General features: G+C 51.9%; 1 protein-coding gene across 1 annotated transcript; it reads right to left on the bottom strand.

Annotated features, from left to right (window-relative positions):
* Window positions 1–5810: 5810 nt before the first annotated feature.
* LOC119114847 (uncharacterized) lies at window positions 5811–18726 on the bottom strand. Its single transcript, XM_037238895.1, has 8 exons — window positions 17542–18726; window positions 16949–17181; window positions 16402–16608; window positions 15795–15995; window positions 14804–15172; window positions 14368–14531; window positions 13545–13758; window positions 5811–13324 (listed from the first exon to the last, which is right to left on the bottom strand). The coding sequence occupies exons 1-8, from the start codon at window positions 18566–18568 to the stop codon at window positions 6254–6256; spliced, it is 9486 nt and encodes a 3161-aa protein (XP_037094790.1). The 5' UTR covers window positions 18569–18726; the 3' UTR covers window positions 5811–6253.

Raw genomic sequence — 18726 nt, 5'->3', positions numbered from 1 at the left:
TTGGAGCGAAACTTGTTCGTGGTTGTTGCTTAGCATCTGTGGGTGTGCCTGCCCGGAAGTTTGGTCTTTATGTCCTGGCGAGGTCCGTGAAATGTTTATAAACGAGCATTGTAGACGCCAGATGGCGATAAAGTAGACTTATGTTGCCATATCGCCATGTGACAACTAACAAGAGTCGGCAGACACTCTTGACATGAGTGAATGTGTTTTTATCGCACCTTGTAAGCTTTGAAGGCTGATAAACACTAGCAGATTACTCTATCAGGTGTTTTGTTTTCTATTTTCCTCTCGATCCTTAGAAGATGTCTTGAGGGAATAGCGCCGTTAATACAGCAGCGGGGATGTTAGATCTAAACGCTTCCAATGTCTGCAATAATTAGCTCGGAGCACCTTAGCAAATATTTTACTTACCGCAGCGGCCCACCCCGCGCCCCGGGGTAAGGATGGCTCATTTCGATCCGGCGGCGCTGGCTCAGAGTCCCGGCAATAAACGGATCGCTTTCGTAGTGGCCTTCTGACTGGTGATCAGAGTCGAAACTGACACGGGACAGCTGTCTCGTAGCCTTGCACAACATAAAACAGGTCTCTCCGATCGGTTCCGTGTGGATCAATGACCGCAGGCAAAATCATCCGCTTAACTAGAACTGCGCTATTGGGTTGCCGGTTCAAGGTACAAGGAGCAAGCCACCGTTTACATTTAGGAAGGTTGGATCAAAGCCGCCCATGCAAATCACTCGGGTGATTTTTATATCCAGTGAGGACATAAAAAGTGTGGCTAAATTAGATCGATTTTTTATTTCTAAGGTTCGACCCTACGCTGAGCAGCGCCTTGCTAAATGAACCCTCAGGGACCGGCCAATCGATTCCCCGATCACAGGCCTTCCCAGCCAGGGGCATACAGCGCGCACCGAAGCGACTCGAATATTTAATCTGTCACCCTAGCCCACCTGAAGGAAGGCAGACATTGCAACCCATTGAGATACAGTGGCGACCATTTACTGACTTTAAGACCAAATAAATAGCCTCACTGAAATATGGAGTCCATGGGCTTAAGGGTCTTTCATTAAGTATTTGCCCCTTTTCTCACATTCGGATACGCCGCCTCCGACTGCAAGTGCCAGATATGATAAATTTCACCGTTGCCTATGGTCAACACCGTTGATATATTTTGTGTTGCTGCATTCTGCAGTGAGTCCAAAACACACTCGCACAACACACACACACACACACACACACACACACACACACACACACACACACACACACACACACACACACACACACACACACACACACACACACACACACACACACACACACACACACACACACACACACACACACACGCACACACACACACACACACACGCACACACACACACACACACACACACACACACACACACACACACACACACACGCACACATACACCCACACACACACGCACGCACGCACTCTGTCCTGGCCTTCAACGCCGCATTGCCAATCGGGTGGCATACGAGGATGTGGTTTTCTGTTGCAGATGAACTTGAAACAATTGATACTGTCACCCGAAACTGAATCTATCAGAAACCGTCATGATCTCACCAGTAGCGCAGGCAAGGGGGCACAGAGGATACGTGCACCTTCCCTAGGTTTCGAAGGGCCTAGGGGTCCCTCGGAACCTACGTTTAAGGGTCCGAAAAGTCAGCCAGAGGTCTCATTCAAGGCCTCCGTCCCGCAGGGCCAACACTTAAATGCCAGCCAGAGGGCTCTGCGCGCTGATCAGGGGCCCACTGTGTCAATAAGGACCTATATTTCGGTTAGACACCGACAGTAGCGTACAGTCGGTTCCTTGGTGACATGGGCCTAAGGCCCAATTCCAAAAAAGGGACAAAGCCGGAGGCAGCGATTTTTATTGCTCGGGGCCCCACAGCACCTAGTGGGGGCCCTGTGTTGTCAAGTGGCCCCGAGTCGGCCAGAGGCAGCGTTCGGAGAGGCTCGAAGAGGCTAGACGGCCCAACCGGTCCGGCGACCAAGGGCCAGCTGGGGAGTTTAAGGACATCAAGGGCTGGTCGGAGTCTTATTCAGGGCCTAGGCCTGCGAAGACAGACCCTCAAATAACGGTCAGAGGTCGCTTTGCGCCGATCGGGAGCCCTGAACCGATGTGGGCCTATATTTCAGTCAGGTACCATCGTACCACATAGTCTGCTTTTTGTCGGTATCGGCCTGAGGGCCACATCGCGATCATCTATAAAGCCGGGGCCAATGATTTACACTGGTCTGGGCCTTGTATCTGCCAGGGGTCCACAGCGCCTGAAAGAGGGCCCTGTGCTCGCAACGGCCCCGAGCCGACCAAGGGAAGTATTTGATGAGGCCTTTGGGGTCGTGACCTGAAATATCAGTCAGAGGTCCTCTTGCGCCGTTTTAGGAACCCCTGAGACAATGTGGAGTCAAGAGTCGGTCAGAGACCACGAACACCGAGCAGTCGGCTCCATGTCGGTCTGAGCCCTTGAAACCCATTTCCCACGCAGAAATGAGGCCGGGGCTCGCGATTTGCAATGTTCGGGTCCCTGACACAATGATGGGCTCCTGTGTCGGTAAGGGGCGATAGTGCCAAACGAGGGTCCTGTGGCCGGTGACCCCAAGTCGGAGCGGTGTTCGAGGGGGCCCGATGACGAGCCGAAGAGTGTCTCGAGACCAATGACCGGGGCCCGACGGGATGGTTGAAGGGTCCGAAGGACTGGCGGTAGATCACATTAATGACCCCTACCCACAGGGCTGTGATCGCAAATGTCAGTATATGTATATCTGCATGCATATATATATATATATATATATATATATATATATGTGGTGTGTGTGTGTGTGTTCTCAATAACAAATAGGTCATGTCCGGCGATCTTTTTTTTGGGGGGAGGGGGCGGGCAGGGACAGGACAGGAGTTAATGATACAAGGCAGGACAGCAGATGATAGCATAGGACAGAAGACAACAGGACAACAGGGCCGAGGAAAGGGCTGAGGGCTGAGAAGGCTGAGGGCTGAGCGAGCTATGAAGGAGTTTGTCGTGTAAGACAAGTTCTAGGTACACACGTTAGGTTCTAGAGATGGCAGAAGCAGGTCAAGACGGCGACAACAGGGCGGAGGACAGCACACCACAGTACAGCAGAGCACAGAATGTGGCAGAGCCAAGCGAAATCTGTCAAAATAAAACATACTTAAGGTGAAAGACCATTTCAAAATATGATTCCTTTACTCCTAACGCAATTACATTTATGAAACTCTTCTCTTGCATGTCTTCGCTTGGCTTAACGATGTTTGCGTACCATGCAGTTCGAGTTGCTGGTCATTTTAAGGTAAACATACTGCATACGCACCTAACCAACGTTCGCAAACTGTCCGCATGGTGTGAAATCACGAAAGTTTGAAATCGCACCTTTTCAGATTTACATCATACGTACGACGCCATGTCTCGCGGGAACACGAAGCATAAACAGACGTGTTCCTTGCTCAATTATGAGAACATTGGTGTATAGTGTTACATCCTTTGACCATATGCGAATGATGTATGGCTCGTTAATGTTGCCATATCGTCCCGCCGCGCGTGTTCCGCGGTATCACCGGTTACCGTCTCCCTCCCCCCCCCCCCCTGCCCCCGTCCCCCAGCCGGCCAGGCGTACAGTATTCTTTTAAAAAAAAACACTCCTGTTCCTCTAGGAACGCGTTTCTTGTGTCAAGACAGGCACAATAGATGTCCCATAGGCTACCGAAAATCGGGCGCAATGGCGCGACACTCCGGAGAGGGAACTTCAAGAAAACTTGGGGGTCGCATCGACCTCCCCTATCAGGGCGAGGGCCAGGACACCAGGGTGAACCCAGATCTGAGCTTGCCCCTGTCCCACTCCGCACTTTCAGAGACATCATTATGCCCGCGTTTATGTTGCTAACATGATTCAAGATGCAAGCTCCAATTCGCTTCACACCAGGAATAAGCCACAGCCTAGTCACAAATCAGTAACTGTGGGAAGCAAACCAGAAAACCACACTTCATTAGGCTTTAAGAGTGACCAAATACAATTTTCTCTCAGTACCCAGCATCGTTTGGCTAATTCATGCGAACTTTAAAGACGACACCACGCGGGCCGAGCGTACGCAGCGGTATTTGTTGATGTGTTGTCGTGATGCGTAACCTTGGTATTTCACGCACAGGTAAGACAACTTTTCTAATCAGGTAGCTTTACAGCACATTTTCACTAAGAGTGGAATGTCCATCTGTGCTGGAATATGTACGAGCACAGGGGAAGTCGCGTGTCTGACACAGGGACTGCCGTTTAGCGCTGGAATGGGCGCACCTTCGGCCCTGGAGCTGCCATGTGTCCGGCATGGAAGATACAGCATGTCCGGCATCGGAGAAACAGCATGTCCGGCACAGGAGAGGCTGCATGTCCGGCACAGGGGAGGCGGCATGTTTGGCGCAGGAGAGACAGCATGTCCGGCACAGGAGAGGCGGCATGTTTGGCGCAGGAGAGGCGGCATGTCCGGCACTGGAGAGGCGGCATGCTCGGCGCAGGAGAGGCTGCATGTCCAGCGCAGGAGAGGCGGCATGTTCGGCGCAGGAGAGGCGGCATGTTCGGCGCAGGAGAGGCTTCATGTCCAGCGCAGGAGAGGCGGCATGTTCGGCGCAGGGGAGGCTGCATGTCCAGCGCAGGAGAGGCGGCATGCTCGGCGCAGGAGAGGCGGCATGTCCGGCGCAGGAGAGGCGGCATAAAGAGTCGATGAGACTGGTGAATCGCCGGTGTTAATATCATGTTTAGGTTGTGGGAAGAGAACGCGTATGGCTTACTTTCGGGAGTGAAAACCTGCAAACATTAAATTGTTTGCCTCCCAATGTCTAACGTTGCCCCCATTTAAGGAAGTGATTTTGATACTGCGCGATCAAGTTAGCCCGCTGCACCCGACACGGCGATGTCACAACGAGAAAAATCACAAATGATAGTATATGTGTGATGGTAAGCTGCTTCTTACAATTTCGTAATTTTCAAGCGCCAAGAAACGAAAGAAAATATCGAGGTCCCAAACGGATAAAGGGTTGGGGGCGGGGGGGGGGGGACAGAGCCCTCACAAAATAATGCAGATCTACTCCCAAGCTCCCTCTGATGACTGAGCGGTAAACTGGCAACCGAATTTCGACTAGAGTCCACACCACCGTGACATTTTTGCGCTGCAGTTGCGGCCTCTAATGCCTGCCACGCGTCTGTCTCTATGCAACCGCCGACTCGGCTGCCATTCCCATACAAAGTCGGTATTCCTGTAGCGCTGGTTTCAATCTGTCATATGCAGAGTCAGGTTTGTTTCAATATGCCTGCTACCGAACACGTGCTGACATGTTAAAGTAGGCGTTCGTAAACAAAATGTTTTCCAGGCCCATGTCAGTAGCATTAATTGGGTGGCACTGTACCAGATGACGTCTCTCATTGCCATACGAGTGCAAATCGGCTATGGCATCCCTCTGTTGGATAATATTCGAATCGACAGATCAAGATTGACTCGAATGATCGCCGGATGTTATAACCTTTGGATGTTTTGTTTTTTATGTTGCCAGCTTCGATGTTGTGACGGTCTCATGGTCCAGGACATTTCACGATTTTCGCACTACTCGTGAAATCTAAAAAACTAATCGTTGTAAACGATGGCTGCTGCAAATTTGTGATTTAACATTGATTGCTCTGACAGCCGGATATCTCGAAACACATTTATGAGAACAAGAAAAGGTTAAAAGAGTTGGTTGTTTCAAAGCGTTTCGTCGTCCCTTTGTGTCTCAAAAAAATATCGTAATCATATGATGTATTACAAAGCTGCATTTGAATATCAGTACAGATTGACCACGCATTATGCTACCCGACGACCAGAATCAGCACAAACCGGGACTGATCAGTTGATCTTTAACACAACAAGGACGAGAGACCGTAGTAGATATGGACATCTCATGCTTGTTAATCGCAGTACATTACGCAAGATCACGCATAGCTTGACCGGTACATTCATGCTACACATGTTTCAACATGCTAACGGTACACTTTCAACGTAATTCACGCTATTCATTGAGCACTTTCATGGCACAGTGACATTTTCTACAAGGCTTGCCAGTAGTCTTTACAAGTATAGTAAGTTTGAAAGGATGGGTGACCTAGAGAGCGCTCTGCGAGCGACCAAAACCAGGGCCCTATCTGCTTACTGCCCACCTACAATTTGAGTGCCCTCGCGAAGGTCATCTAGCGTGTTCCCGTGAGCTTGAACGAAGGCAGAATGTGAAACGGTGACTCGATTTCGAGTTCGTACTTCATGCCGGCGTCGTCGCGCAGAATGTTGGTGCGGAACGTAAACGCGTTGCCCAAGTAGTTGGTGGTTACGCCGGCCTTGAAGAATGTGCTGTCGTTCCGTGCCCAGTTCGTCAGCTCAAACGAGACTTCCACGCGCTTGGTCTGGGGAGCCTCGAACGCCACGCGCAGAATGTTACTTTCGTCGGTGTTGCTGTACGCCACGTCTACCGTCACACGCTCCCAGCCGCGCACTGGAGTGTGCACATCCACTGTGAGCTGCATATCGCGAGTGCTAACTGCCCTCACAGTGATCTCACCGCCAGCGCTCACGCCTGACTGCATGGTCAACAGAGCCTTCACCGAGTATGTCTGCGGGCCTGGAATGACGCTGGCCTTGAGGTTGAAGTTACCGAACGTAGGCGTCTCGAAGTCGAGGTCGAAGCCGCTTCGTTTGAGGTTGCCAGAAACATGCACCATCTTCTCGCCGCGGCGGTAGTGGGCCATCACGTCTATAGACTCGTCCGGCCTCACGGTGCCCTTTACGTCCAGCTCTAGGGACTGGACCGGCTTAAACGGCGTATTCAAGCGCACCTCGACGCCGTACTGGTGTGCCTCACCCGCGAACCAGGACAGGTCCAGCGCCACCTTCTTCCTGCCGTACTCCAGACTGAACGCCGCCTTGTTGCTGGTCAGTGAGACATCGCCGTTGTAAACAATCTTCTTGAAGGGATACTTGAGAGGCGTGGTGAGGGTGATACGAGATACCCGGCGGCCGGCCTCCGCTCTGTCAACCGAGTACGTCACACTCACCGTCTTGCCGTTCAGGGTGGACACCAGCTTACCGTTGGCGGAGCCATTCGGCGGCGCTGTCATGGAGCCATCGAACGTCACTAGCAGGTCAACCGGCCGCGTAATCATCGAGTCGAACTTGATGTTGACCTGCGCTCCTGCCGACTGCAGTTTGCCGTAATCCTTGTGTATGTCAAGCTTGATGGAGGAAGTTAGGTGGACGTACTTCTGACCGCGGGAATAGTCGATGTTCAGAGCGTAGGAACGTTCAGGGACAGCTTCGTAGCTGCCGCTGAGGCTGATGTCATTGAATCCCGCGATCGGAGTACTGGCGCTGAAGCTGACACTGCCACCCGTTTCCGACTTGTCTAGCGTTCCGGTAAACTTTGCAACCCTGTCGCCACGCTTGTAGTCGACGTTCACTTTGCTCGATCCTGGAGTCCTGTCCACATCAATACTTGCTTCGATCTTCTCAAACTCGGGGAAGTTGGTCTCCAGGCCCAGCTCAATCAAGGGTCCATTTGGCCTTGTGGTACGTTTCGACTGAAATTGGACGTCAACGTTTTGTGGCATCCATGGGACCATGTCGTTAGTGTCCACCAACTTATACAGCGCTTTCATCGTTCTCACATTCCCACGCACCGTCAAGTCGAGCTCTATGACTTCTGTCAGGGGCTTCAGCTGTGTTATTTTGATCTTGTAACCATTGCGCAAGTCAACAGAAAGCGTCGACTCGATCTGCCGGATAACCTTGCCCTTCATGATCTCAATGGGAGGTATTGTCATAGACAGGCTGTAGTCAGCATGCTTAGCGTAACGAGAACCGCTGAAATTTAGCTCAGCTCTCTTCCCGTTTCTGTTGTAGTCCACGTTAAGAATGCGGTTTGGCAAGACAAAATCCCAGTTACCACCAATTTTAAGATCGGCCACTTCTTCAAAAGGCGTTGTTAAATGGATGTCGTACGACCCTGACTTCCCGCTGGCAGCAAGCGTCACAAAGCCGCTGAGGCTGGCTTTTCTGCTTCCGCGCTTGTACGTGATGTCGAACTCCTTCCTACTTTCCAGATCTCTTGGGATGGTCCAGGTTCCCCGTATTTTGAGTCCTTTTATCATCTTGCCGTCGTATTTTAGGACAACTACGCGCTTGCCAGCATTTTCCTTGGCATCGATTTCCAGATCATAGTTTTGGCCGTCTGAAATCAAATGAACATTCAGGAAAAATCCAGTTTTGGTATTGTACCGAATGACAGCGTTTCGGGAGGATGAATACCACGGAGATTCAATCACAGTTTTGACGATGATCCGTCTCCGAACGAACCGCTTGCCGCTCACGGAAATCGAATAATCCAGCTTTAGATTCGGAGAGTTGTATACAATGCTGCCAGTTAAGTCGTCGCCTGGTGCTGCGTACTCCCAGTCAAGTTTGCGTTCACCGAACGTTGTTGACGTCAGTTTCACAAGACCACTGCCATGGTTCTTTGTCGTATAGTCAGCCTTGTAGACCAAACTCAGCGTCCTGCCATCCGCCAGCACCAAGGTTGCCTCAACGTCACGGAGATTTTTGGCGATGTTGGCCGAATAGCTGATGTCCACCTTCGGCAGCTTCGGGTTTGTTGTAACCAGGGTCACGGTCCCACTCTTGTCTCCAAGGGACGCGTCCAGATTCGCGTATCTGTTCCCTCCAGACAGTCTCACAACTATCGTCCTTGGCTGTACCGTGAAGTCGTAATCTACCTCAGCCTTTAGCTCCTTGATCTTCAAGGGCATAGTTAAGGTTATGTCAAAGGAAACCTTAGCGCCTCCTGCTTCGATTCCTCCAGAGCCTGAAAGTACAAAGGATCTGCCGTTCCGTTCATAAGATGCATCATACGTCATGGCAGCAAGATTTCTGATGTCGAACCTGCGAGATATTTTCACCGACCTGATCTCATCGATGGGAGACGTCAACACGAGAGATCCCTCGTCCACGCCGTTCTCCCAGCTTCTCGTGGTCTTCAAATTCCATTCTCTTGCGCCACGTTTGGCCATGAATGCGAAGCTACGGGCGTTGGTGCCAGAGGTATGCTCGAGAGATGCCATCATGCTTTCGAAGCCATCATACGGTGTTACGATTTCGACTTTGCCCGACCCACCCGACTTTTCGAACAGGTAGTCGTACGCGATGCCAATCTTCCGGTTGCCCCGCTGCAGGTTGATGTCAGCGGCAATCCTGCCGTCCGCGGCCTGTGTACGACTTGCGTCGGCGTGCAGCTTCTTAAAGCCGTTGTAAGGTGTATTGAGATTGATGGTAATGCTGTTTTCCGTATACTGCAAGTCTCCGGAGAACTCCCTCGTCTCACCACCACGAATCGAGGTCAGTCGGAACGACTTCTTCTTTCCAAGCTTGTAGTCAAAAGAAACGTCCACGTCCTCCATGCCCTCGATCGGCAGCTTAGCCTTGATGCTTCCGTTTCCAGCCCTCCGCTTGATCACGGCCTCTCCCGATACTTCGGCCTCACTGCCGCCTCTGTTTGACTTGAAAGAAAACGACCTCTTCCTGCCGCGGTACACTACGTTTCCTGACATCTGCAGACTCTCAAGCCCTTCCACATAGGACTTGATGGAGATATCTACTCCGACGTCATTTTCTCCAAACACGGCGCGTATTTCGGCCGAGTTACGTTTCCCGTCGCGGTTGGTGTTGATGTAATATCCAACTCCATCCGGGAAAGTTTGGGACCTGATGTCCGCCTCGACGAGACGCATTCCTTCGATGGGAGACTCGATTCGAAGCTTGGCGCTTTCCTTTCCAACGCGCTCGTACAAGACGTACAGCCGGTGGCGATGGTCGTTTACGTGGGCGTCGTATCCAGCTTCACGTTTGCCCCTTCGACTGATGTACTGACCATTTATTCCCATTCGCTCGTATCCCTCCACTGGCGTTATAACATCCAAGTAGGCCGTCTCCCCATTGTATGATCCTCGGCTAGCGATCACCTTTTTGATTCCATTTTTCTCGTAGCTAATTTCCATGATCTTTTCTTCATGATTAACATCATAGACACCAGCATACTTGACGCTCTCCCACTCTGGGTAAGGAGTCTCCAGTTGAAGCAGGCCCTTGGCAGCTCCTACCTTCATGATGCCATAGCCGTTCATCTGAATCTGCGCACCGTTTCTGGCTAGAAGAATGCTGAATGTCTTCTGCTCGTCGCGCAGGTCGTAACGCGCGATGAAATTCAGGGACTTGGCCACGGAGAAAGGCGACGTGATTTCTAGGGCGACGGCCGATTTTGTCCAGCTGAACTCGCCGTCTATGACGGCGCGAATCTGATCCTGGTTGCGGGTCAGAACCAGATGGGCTGACCTGCTGAATCCCTGTTCAACCAGGCCGCCTTCAATGCTGAGCTGTTCGAAGCCAGAGACAGGGGTGGTAATTGAAATCAGCACTGAGTCGTCTGTTGACTCCATCAGCGCAGTGATTTCGTGCCGGATGGTGTTTTTCTCGACGCTCAGCTTTGCGCGCAGCGGGAAGGAGGAAATATCGCACTCAGCAGCTAGCTGGATGTGTCTGCTGTTTTCAAATGGCGTTTCGACAGCGAACATCAGCTTGCCAGCACCATCCATGTACTCCTTGTGCAATGTAGTCCCTAGTACCTGGTCATTCTTGGAAGCTTCCAATTTTGCAGTGCAAGCTTCCCTTGACGAATCGAATCTTGCAGCGAGCTTCGCATTTTCGTATCCCTGAATCGGGGACTCCATTTCCAGGGTCAGGAACGAGGATTCCATCATCAGCTGCGCATTGCCGCTGAACGCAAACTTATCAGTCGCCTTCAAAACAACAACACTGAATGACTTCTTCGGATTTTCAACGCTGTACTCCCCAGTGACAGTCAGCTTTTTGGGACCGGGTATCAGGCTGTTTTGGTACTCAAGAGACATCTTGGAGTGTAGCATGCTGAGCGCAGCGATAAGATTGGCCTCAATGCTGTCGTCTTCCTTGATGAACGCTATCCTGGCAGTCTGCTCTATAAGGTTATAGCTCAGATGCATTGCAGCCGAGGAGAATCCCTTGAACGAGGTTTGTGTCTCAATCGCTATTGATGAACCGGGGCCAGAGAGCGCATACTCTGCGACAACGGAGATGGAGGTCTCGCGGCCACGAACGTATTCCAATGTAAATTTGTTCTCTCGCGAAGGCTTGTTGAAAGTGAGTACCATGGTCTCATATCCATAATACGGGGTGTTGACCCGCACGTTGTAAGTGAGCATCTCGTAGTTACTCTCTCCATCGGCGACAATCAAAATTTGGTTGCTTTCTCGCTTCAAACGCAGCTCAGCATCCATACCATCCCAGACATATGCCAACGAGAGGCTAGTGAAGCCTTCGTAAGGAGTGCCGATTTCGATGCTTCCCTTGCTTCTTTCCAGTTCCCCATTCACTGACATTCCCCAGTCATTGTGGCTTAGCTTTCCCTTCAGCTCCAGCTTGTCGTCCATCTCGAACTCAAAGCTGACGGCTCCTTTCCCAAGACAGCTGTCGGGAGAAGCAAACTTGACGTCAAACTGGGCGGCCGATGGGAAGTCGTGCGTCATTGTCGCATCTGCACTGTAGCTCTTGCTTCCATGCATATACCTCACAACAACCTGAATACTGTCTGTCTGCCAGGTTGGGTTCACAGACAACGTGACTTTCTCAGTAAATGGTGCCTCGAAAGCTATGTGGGACTCTCCAGACACGACTGCTTTTGAGAGAGCACCGTACAGTTTCACGGTCTTGCCGACGTTGTAGTTGACGGTCAGAGATGGATGGTACGTCTCAGACGACTCCCGATTCGCCAGTTTTAGAGTCTTGGACACACCACCAAACCACGTAGCCGTGATGGAGATAGCGACATCACTGCTGTGTCCTTGTAGGCCAGACATGGCATGGATCGCGGGGATGTTGTGAGAGTAAAGAAGCTCAGCTGTCTCGCCATCCCACTCGGCACTGCCAGTCAGCGTCGCATCACTGGCCGAGCGGCATGCCAGCTGCAGAGACCCAGCCAAACGCTCGAACCACCTGGTGTTGCTGATTACCTCCCGACGGTATTGCCAGTTCAGAGCGTTTTCGAACTTGGCCGTATCGGTCATCTCGATGGTCTTGTCTCCCTTGAGTATCTTGGTTTGGCCGACGTATGAAACTCTCTCATCATTTTGCACGTTCACTTCCACTGTCTGCGAGATCTGGGAATATTCCCAACCCTTGAAAGGTGAAGTCAGTGTGCCATGGCCTGCAATAGTCACAGACGTCATTTTTCCATAGCTGGAAACCTGAGTCCATTTTGAGTTCATGTCCATGATGATCTTCTCGTTGTCACGGCGCAGTTCTAGATGTTCCTTGAGCGTTGTCTTGTCAACGTTTATTTCATGGCGTTGGCGCAGTTCATATGTCGTTGGTGGATTGGGCAGAACCAAAGTTAGGACGGTCTTCGTTCCCACAACTCCGTGTGGTTGACGTTCCTGGGCAAAAAGGCCTGACAAAGAAGTCTCGTGAGCGTTCCAGTGCGCAGCGATTCTCCACTTGGCTCCCTCTCCGGTCGGGGTCAGGTCGTACGAGACGTCGAAGCCCGGGCACACGGCGCAGTTGATGACCAGCTTTCCAGAATACGCTTGGGCCGCTTCACTCCCACCCTCCAACAGGGCCAAGAAAATCTCCCTGACGTTATCTTTGAGGCTGAATGAGGTGTGTAGCCTATGATGGTCTAGGAAAAACTTAAAGTTGGTGACGAACTTTTCAGCGTTTTTGAATGGGGTTTTCAGTGTCAGTGTAGAGTCAATGTCTGTTTGTCTTTCCAGAACATGCTTGCTGTTGAAGTTCAGTGACACTTCCATGTCTTTGGTGGTCATCCATCGAGCAAGAATCCCTGTGTCCAAGTGGCGGTCCCCCATTTTGAAGTGGAAGCCGATCTTTGCCTTCCGAAGCGCGTCCGTGGGTAGAGCAACCTCAAGCCCAGCGTTGATCTTGAACGCATCAGAGTTGTGGGACAACTCAAAAGTTCCTCCCAGAGCAATCTGATCTTCGTTCTTGGTGGCGGAAGCGAGAGCCGTGAACGTGGTTCTGTCCATGTGGTAGTTGAAGTTCAGCTGATTGTGCTCCCAGCCACGGAAGGGCGTCACCAGGTCCACCTCTGTCTTGATAGTTGTAAGCCGACGCATGTCCACCAGAACGAGACCTGTCATGCGCGCCTCGCTCCCCTCCACGTTGCCGGACACCTGCCGAAAGCCGCATGTAGTCAGGGTCAGCGAAACACTCGAACACTGCACAGTGGGAATGGGTAAAAGCGGCTGAAGATAAGGCAGTCTGGATATACTTTTTCCAGCCTCTTCGCTTTTGATAATGAATGCACGCATGGCAACATTCAAGTGAGGCCGTTGCGTTTATAAGCAGTCCGAATAGAGCTAACATATCAAGTACGTTGTACGTTCGTCATACCTCGAAATTCACCAGTAGGTCAGAGGACAGTAGGTCGTCCTGCTCCACATCGGGCTTCTTAAAAAGCGTCAGCGACATGGTAGTGAAGCCCTCAATGGGCGTGTCGACGTTGACAGTAGTAGTGAACCCGTTTCTGCCAACCCGCTGATCCTTGCGGACGATGTGAATCGTCTTGCCGGGCGCGTACTGCAGGTCAGCCGTCAACTCCGTCGCCCTGCCAAAACAAATTACTGCAGGTCAGCCGTCAACTCCCTCGCCCTGCCAAAACAAATTACTGCAGGTCAGCCGTCAGTTCCCTCGCCCTGCCAAAACAAAAGGCAAATCACGCTTGGCTAGCCGTGAAATATATGGTGATGCTCCCATGGCCATGGTGCTCTTCTCCAGCTGCCAACGCTGTTGGGTGGAAACAATTGTTTTTTTATCTCATTTTTACGGTTTCATTGCGTACACATCTTTTGCAACGGCAACTTCTCTATCAAGCATTCAAGCAATGTAATAGAAGCCCAGTGTCTCTCGGCACCACGGCAACACAATTTTTCCACATGTTTAGAAGCTTGGAGGACGGTTGATCCTAGCTGCATGCCTGAAAATGATGATGCATGCTCTTCTGCTTGTGCTTGACACTTACATGCAATGCACGGGTTACTAAGGTTGCGTGACACGTTTTTACTTACCTGTAACTCGGCAAAAAATATTCAAGTATAATTTTTTGCCACCCAAAACAACGCATGTTCGTATCCACAACTAATGGTTTGATTGGAAAACACTGGTCATGCCAGACCACCCATTCATGATAAACGCTTCTTGGTTTGGGTTTACTCACGTTAAAGTTGCATCTAGCTTGATTAGACGACCGGGGTATTTAAGACTGGCGGCCATGATATTGCCCCGCAGGAGCACGTCGAAGGACGCCTTCTGCGTATCATCAACATCCTTGTTCCAGAAGATCTCGAAGTTGGCAGTCTTCTCCCATCCGTAGGGTAGTGCCTTGGATGAGAACGAAATGTCAGTGAGAGCTAAATGGTGGCGTAAGCTACATGAGTCAGCGTTTTGGAGGATAATGATGATATCCATGCAAACATATTGCTTAATGAGTTTGGGATTTTTTGTTGCCTGTAGTAGTCTGCGGCATAGGAGTCTGCAATGTTCGTCCCGGACGCTCCCGGCGAATACGGAAGCGACGCCTCAAGAACTCAGCACAGGCACATTCGTGACCCCCCGACATACCGTGAGCACAGCAACGACGCCAGAGCGCTTACCGTGAACACCGCCATGACACGTCGATCGCAGCGGAGGTCGACCTTGACCCGGGGGCTATCGCCGGTGACCAGCGCCGAGACCAGGCCTGAGAAGCGGCGGCCCGGCGCCTCCAGCAGCAGCTCCAGCACATGCTCCTCCTGGAGCTTGTACTCGGCGCCGAGCGTGTAGCGGCGCTCACCGCCCTGTAGCGTGGCACGCGCCAGGTAGAGGCCGCCGGTGCCGGGCACCAGGCGACCGGCCGCCTGCCATCGCGGGTAGTGCGGCACGCTCAACGTCAAGTCCACCTCGAACTGGCCGTGCTCGCGCGCCAGCAGCGCCACCAGCGCCACCTCGTCGCGCGCGGCCGACGTCTGACGGACGACCACCATCTGCCGGGACAGGCTGGGTCAGTTGACGACGGCCCAGCGCAGGTCGACACTGGTGCAGCGCAGGTCAGCACCGGCAGGTGTCGAGGCCATCTCACCAGCGACGGTCATGGCGCCATTGAAATACCCGAAAGCATGTTAAATATGCTCAGCTTTGCACCATATTCTGTTACTTGCCTTAGCATATGTTAGATGTAATCACAATTAGGCATCAACATAAAATTTGCCATCTGTGTCAGTTGTAGACATATTGCATGCAATATAATCAGTACGAATTTAATACCGTTGCCGGTTCAATGAGGGGCCACGGTGCATATTCACAAAACACCTGGTCTCTTGCTTTCCCTGCGCGCATGGTTTCCCGACTACCGCTGCTCGCTTTAACCTAAACCAAACAATATAAAACATGCTCCTTACACACTGCGAGCTTCTCCCTCAAAATACTCCAGCCCCTCAGAAAAAAACGGCTGGGCTAACTCGCTGATTATCCAGTGTCGTGCAGGTCCCAATTCTACCTAATTCGCTCAAATTCACCTCAAATTCATCTCAGATTCACCAGCGGGCTTCTTTGGTTGAGGACGTGCAATGGCGGGACCGCCGACTGCTAGTAGGGCGCACCGCTCACCTTCAGGTGGGCTGCCTCCTCCTCACGCCTCACGCCGGTCTGCATCGAGTACTTGGCGAAGGGCAGGTCGAGGTCGGCCGACACGCCGTAGTTGAAGCCGTGCTGCTCCGACTTGAAGTCCAGCCCCAGCTTGCCCCTGGCGAACTTCTCCTTGTTCAGCCGTCCTTCGATGCCCACCACCACCTTGTGGTCCTGGCTGAACTGAAATGACACGATGCAACAAGTATGGAAGTGATCTGAATTTCGGTCACTTTCCGTGTAACGCGTAGGAGATAATCCCTTCTGATTCCTATCTGATTTCTGAATATTCTTCTACAGATTCTGAAAGGGAAATCGATGGAAGGCAATGCGGGTGCAGTGCCCAACTATCACTATCTTTGCTTTTTGCTCGGCATGCGCATAATCACTAACTACCTTCTAACATTCACATCACACAGTGCCTTTGTTACGTCTTCAAGCATACCCCGCTAGCATGCGGGTGTTCAGGTGTGCTTTGAATTCAAACTCAGCTTAAAGGAATGACATTGCTGTACATTCCGCTGAGAATCTGGTACAACAAGACTTGCGCCAGCAGAGCAGAACGCGCGGTCTCGATTTCGACACTCACGTCCATCTCTCCGCCCAGCTTGAAGTCCACGTCCCAGTGGGCGACGACCACGCCGAGACTGGCGGCCATCTTGTCTCCGTGGCTCAGCATGGTATTCAGCTCGTAGTGGCGCTCTCCGCGCGTCAGCACCAGCCGGCTCTCACAGCCCTCTGAGGTCACTTGCCGCTCAGCTGTCAGCTGGGTGTCCAGAATCGGAAGCGCAGAGAACTGGGACAAAGAGGCAGTCTCGTGAGGAAGGACAGCTGGCGCGCAAGTTAAGGAATCATGAAAGGCATCCAGTCGCTATGACGGCAGCCGTTAAATCATAATCAAACACGACACCTGACAGCTACAAGCAGAACAGCAGCAAATGGCGTGCACACAAACACCTTCGGAGATGTTGCATAACACGGGGACGAATATCTTACCCCCGCGGCAAGCTAATGCGTCAGCGCGGGGTTTCTTACCGCACGTTTTAAAACAGTTTGCAAAGATAAGCAACGACCTGATGCAACACATTTGCATCCTGACAATGCAGGTAAGGCTTGATGTTAAGCTGTTCAAGTACCTTGGTATCCAGGAACAGTTTGTAGGCGGTGAGGTCGTCCCGCTCGTCTTTGCTCATCTTGGAGCTGACGATGATGGTCTGGCGCTCGCCGTTCATGAAGCTGTAGTCGGTGTTGGCGTGAATGATAAGGTTGTCTCCAGCGAAGCGGAACGACCCCTTCATGTTGCTATCCAGAACGTAAGACTCCACTGATGTCAGGACGTTGTAAGTCCCATCATCTTCGCTAAAGGCGCCTGCAGAGCATATGGTTTGTCGACATAACATTCGAAATAGCTTATATTTCGCATCGCAAAAAATGCACACTTTTTAGGAAGGTCTCTTTTTCAGCTCAATAACATAAAGGAAAACAAAAACTCCAGAAAAGTAAGGAATGCAATTTCTTCAGCAAGCGAGGAATGTTGTTCCCATCCCAAGGATGTGTCGTGTAAAAGGAGGCTAACATGCACAATTCTGTGGAGACATTATATTGACCAAATCAGGCAAGTTTATCGAATCACGCATGCCTTCCTTGAAAAAGCCAATCTGTGTATGCTCTTCTAAGGAAGGTTTCCCATAGCTACATCTTATCCTGAAGCCCACCGGGCAGTACTCACCCTTAAGGACAATGGGCGTCTGGTAGAGTTTGCTGATGGTGATGTCTACGTTGTATTTGTGCTTGTTTTTGCTGACGATCAGTCCACCGTCGAAGGCGACCAGCTCGCCGGCGGGGCCGCGCACGCTAAAGGAGGGCGAGTAGCGCACCATGACTGGCGTCTCGTCCACCTCCAGCCGGCCGGCAACGCCAGCCAGCTCCCTATCGTCCATCTTGAGCGACGCATCGAACTGCTTGGTCTGTCCTGCCAGGTCCAGGCTGCCCGACACGTCCATCGACTTGATGGGCGTGCGGAAGCCGGCCTTGAACGCCTTCTGCTCGAAGTTGATCATGTAGTCCACGTTGATGCGGCGGTCAGTGGCGGAGCCGGGCGTGTCGATGACCAGACTGGACTTCCTGACGCTGGCCTCGTTCGAGTGGCGGTACTCGAATTCGAATCCCTTGATGGTGTCCGTCTTCTCGATGGTGAAGCGGGCAGTCAGCGGACCGGAGAGCAGCACGCTCGGCAGACCCTCAGAGCCTTGCGAGTACCTGATGTCCGTGCAGAAATTGACGCCCAGTAGCTGCGGGCTGACATAACGGTCAGAGCATGCTACCAGCTCGTAGCGGTTGTCGGTATGCATCTCCAGTTTGCGTGCTTTGTTCCTGAACACACTGTGGAAACGGGTGTTGATGTCCAGGATCTCGACCTTCTCTCGCGGCATGTTAATCCTCACCGAGACCATCTTGCCTGAGTCGACGATGGCGTGGCCGTCGAAGACGGTGGACGTGTGAAGGTTCGTGTTCATCTTGAGGCCAGTGTGCGCAACATGTGCATCCACCACCATCTCGCTCATGATCTCCACCGCCGCCGACGGCTTGACGTGGCCGTTGATGTTCATCTTGTCCCAGCTTTCAATGTTGAAGCTGCCGCCCGTCTTAAGAGACACAGTGGCCGTGCCGACCGCCTTCAGCACAAATGGGAAGCCAGCGATAGTGGGCATGGTGTAAGCCGAATCCAGGAACTGGTAGTTCTCAGTCCAGTCCATATCCTTTGCCAGCTTCTGCAGGAAGTCCAGCGGATCACTGGCTCCCAGCGAGCTGACCAGCTCGTTAAGCGAGTCGTACTTGCTGAACTTGAGCTCGTTGCCGAATACTTTCAAGTACGCGGATGCCTTGGGCGTCTGGATCCGACGGCCGTAGGTGG

Source organism: Pollicipes pollicipes, unplaced genomic scaffold (assembly GCF_011947565.3).
Source record: "Pollicipes pollicipes isolate AB1234 unplaced genomic scaffold, Ppol_2.1 Scaffold_3087;HRSCAF=3621_pilon_pilon_pilon, whole genome shotgun sequence".
NCBI classification, from domain to species: Eukaryota; Metazoa; Arthropoda; class Thecostraca; order Pollicipedomorpha; family Pollicipedidae; genus Pollicipes; species Pollicipes pollicipes.
Note: the sequence above shows the minus strand (reverse complement) of the source record. Positions and strands in the feature narration are given on the sequence as shown.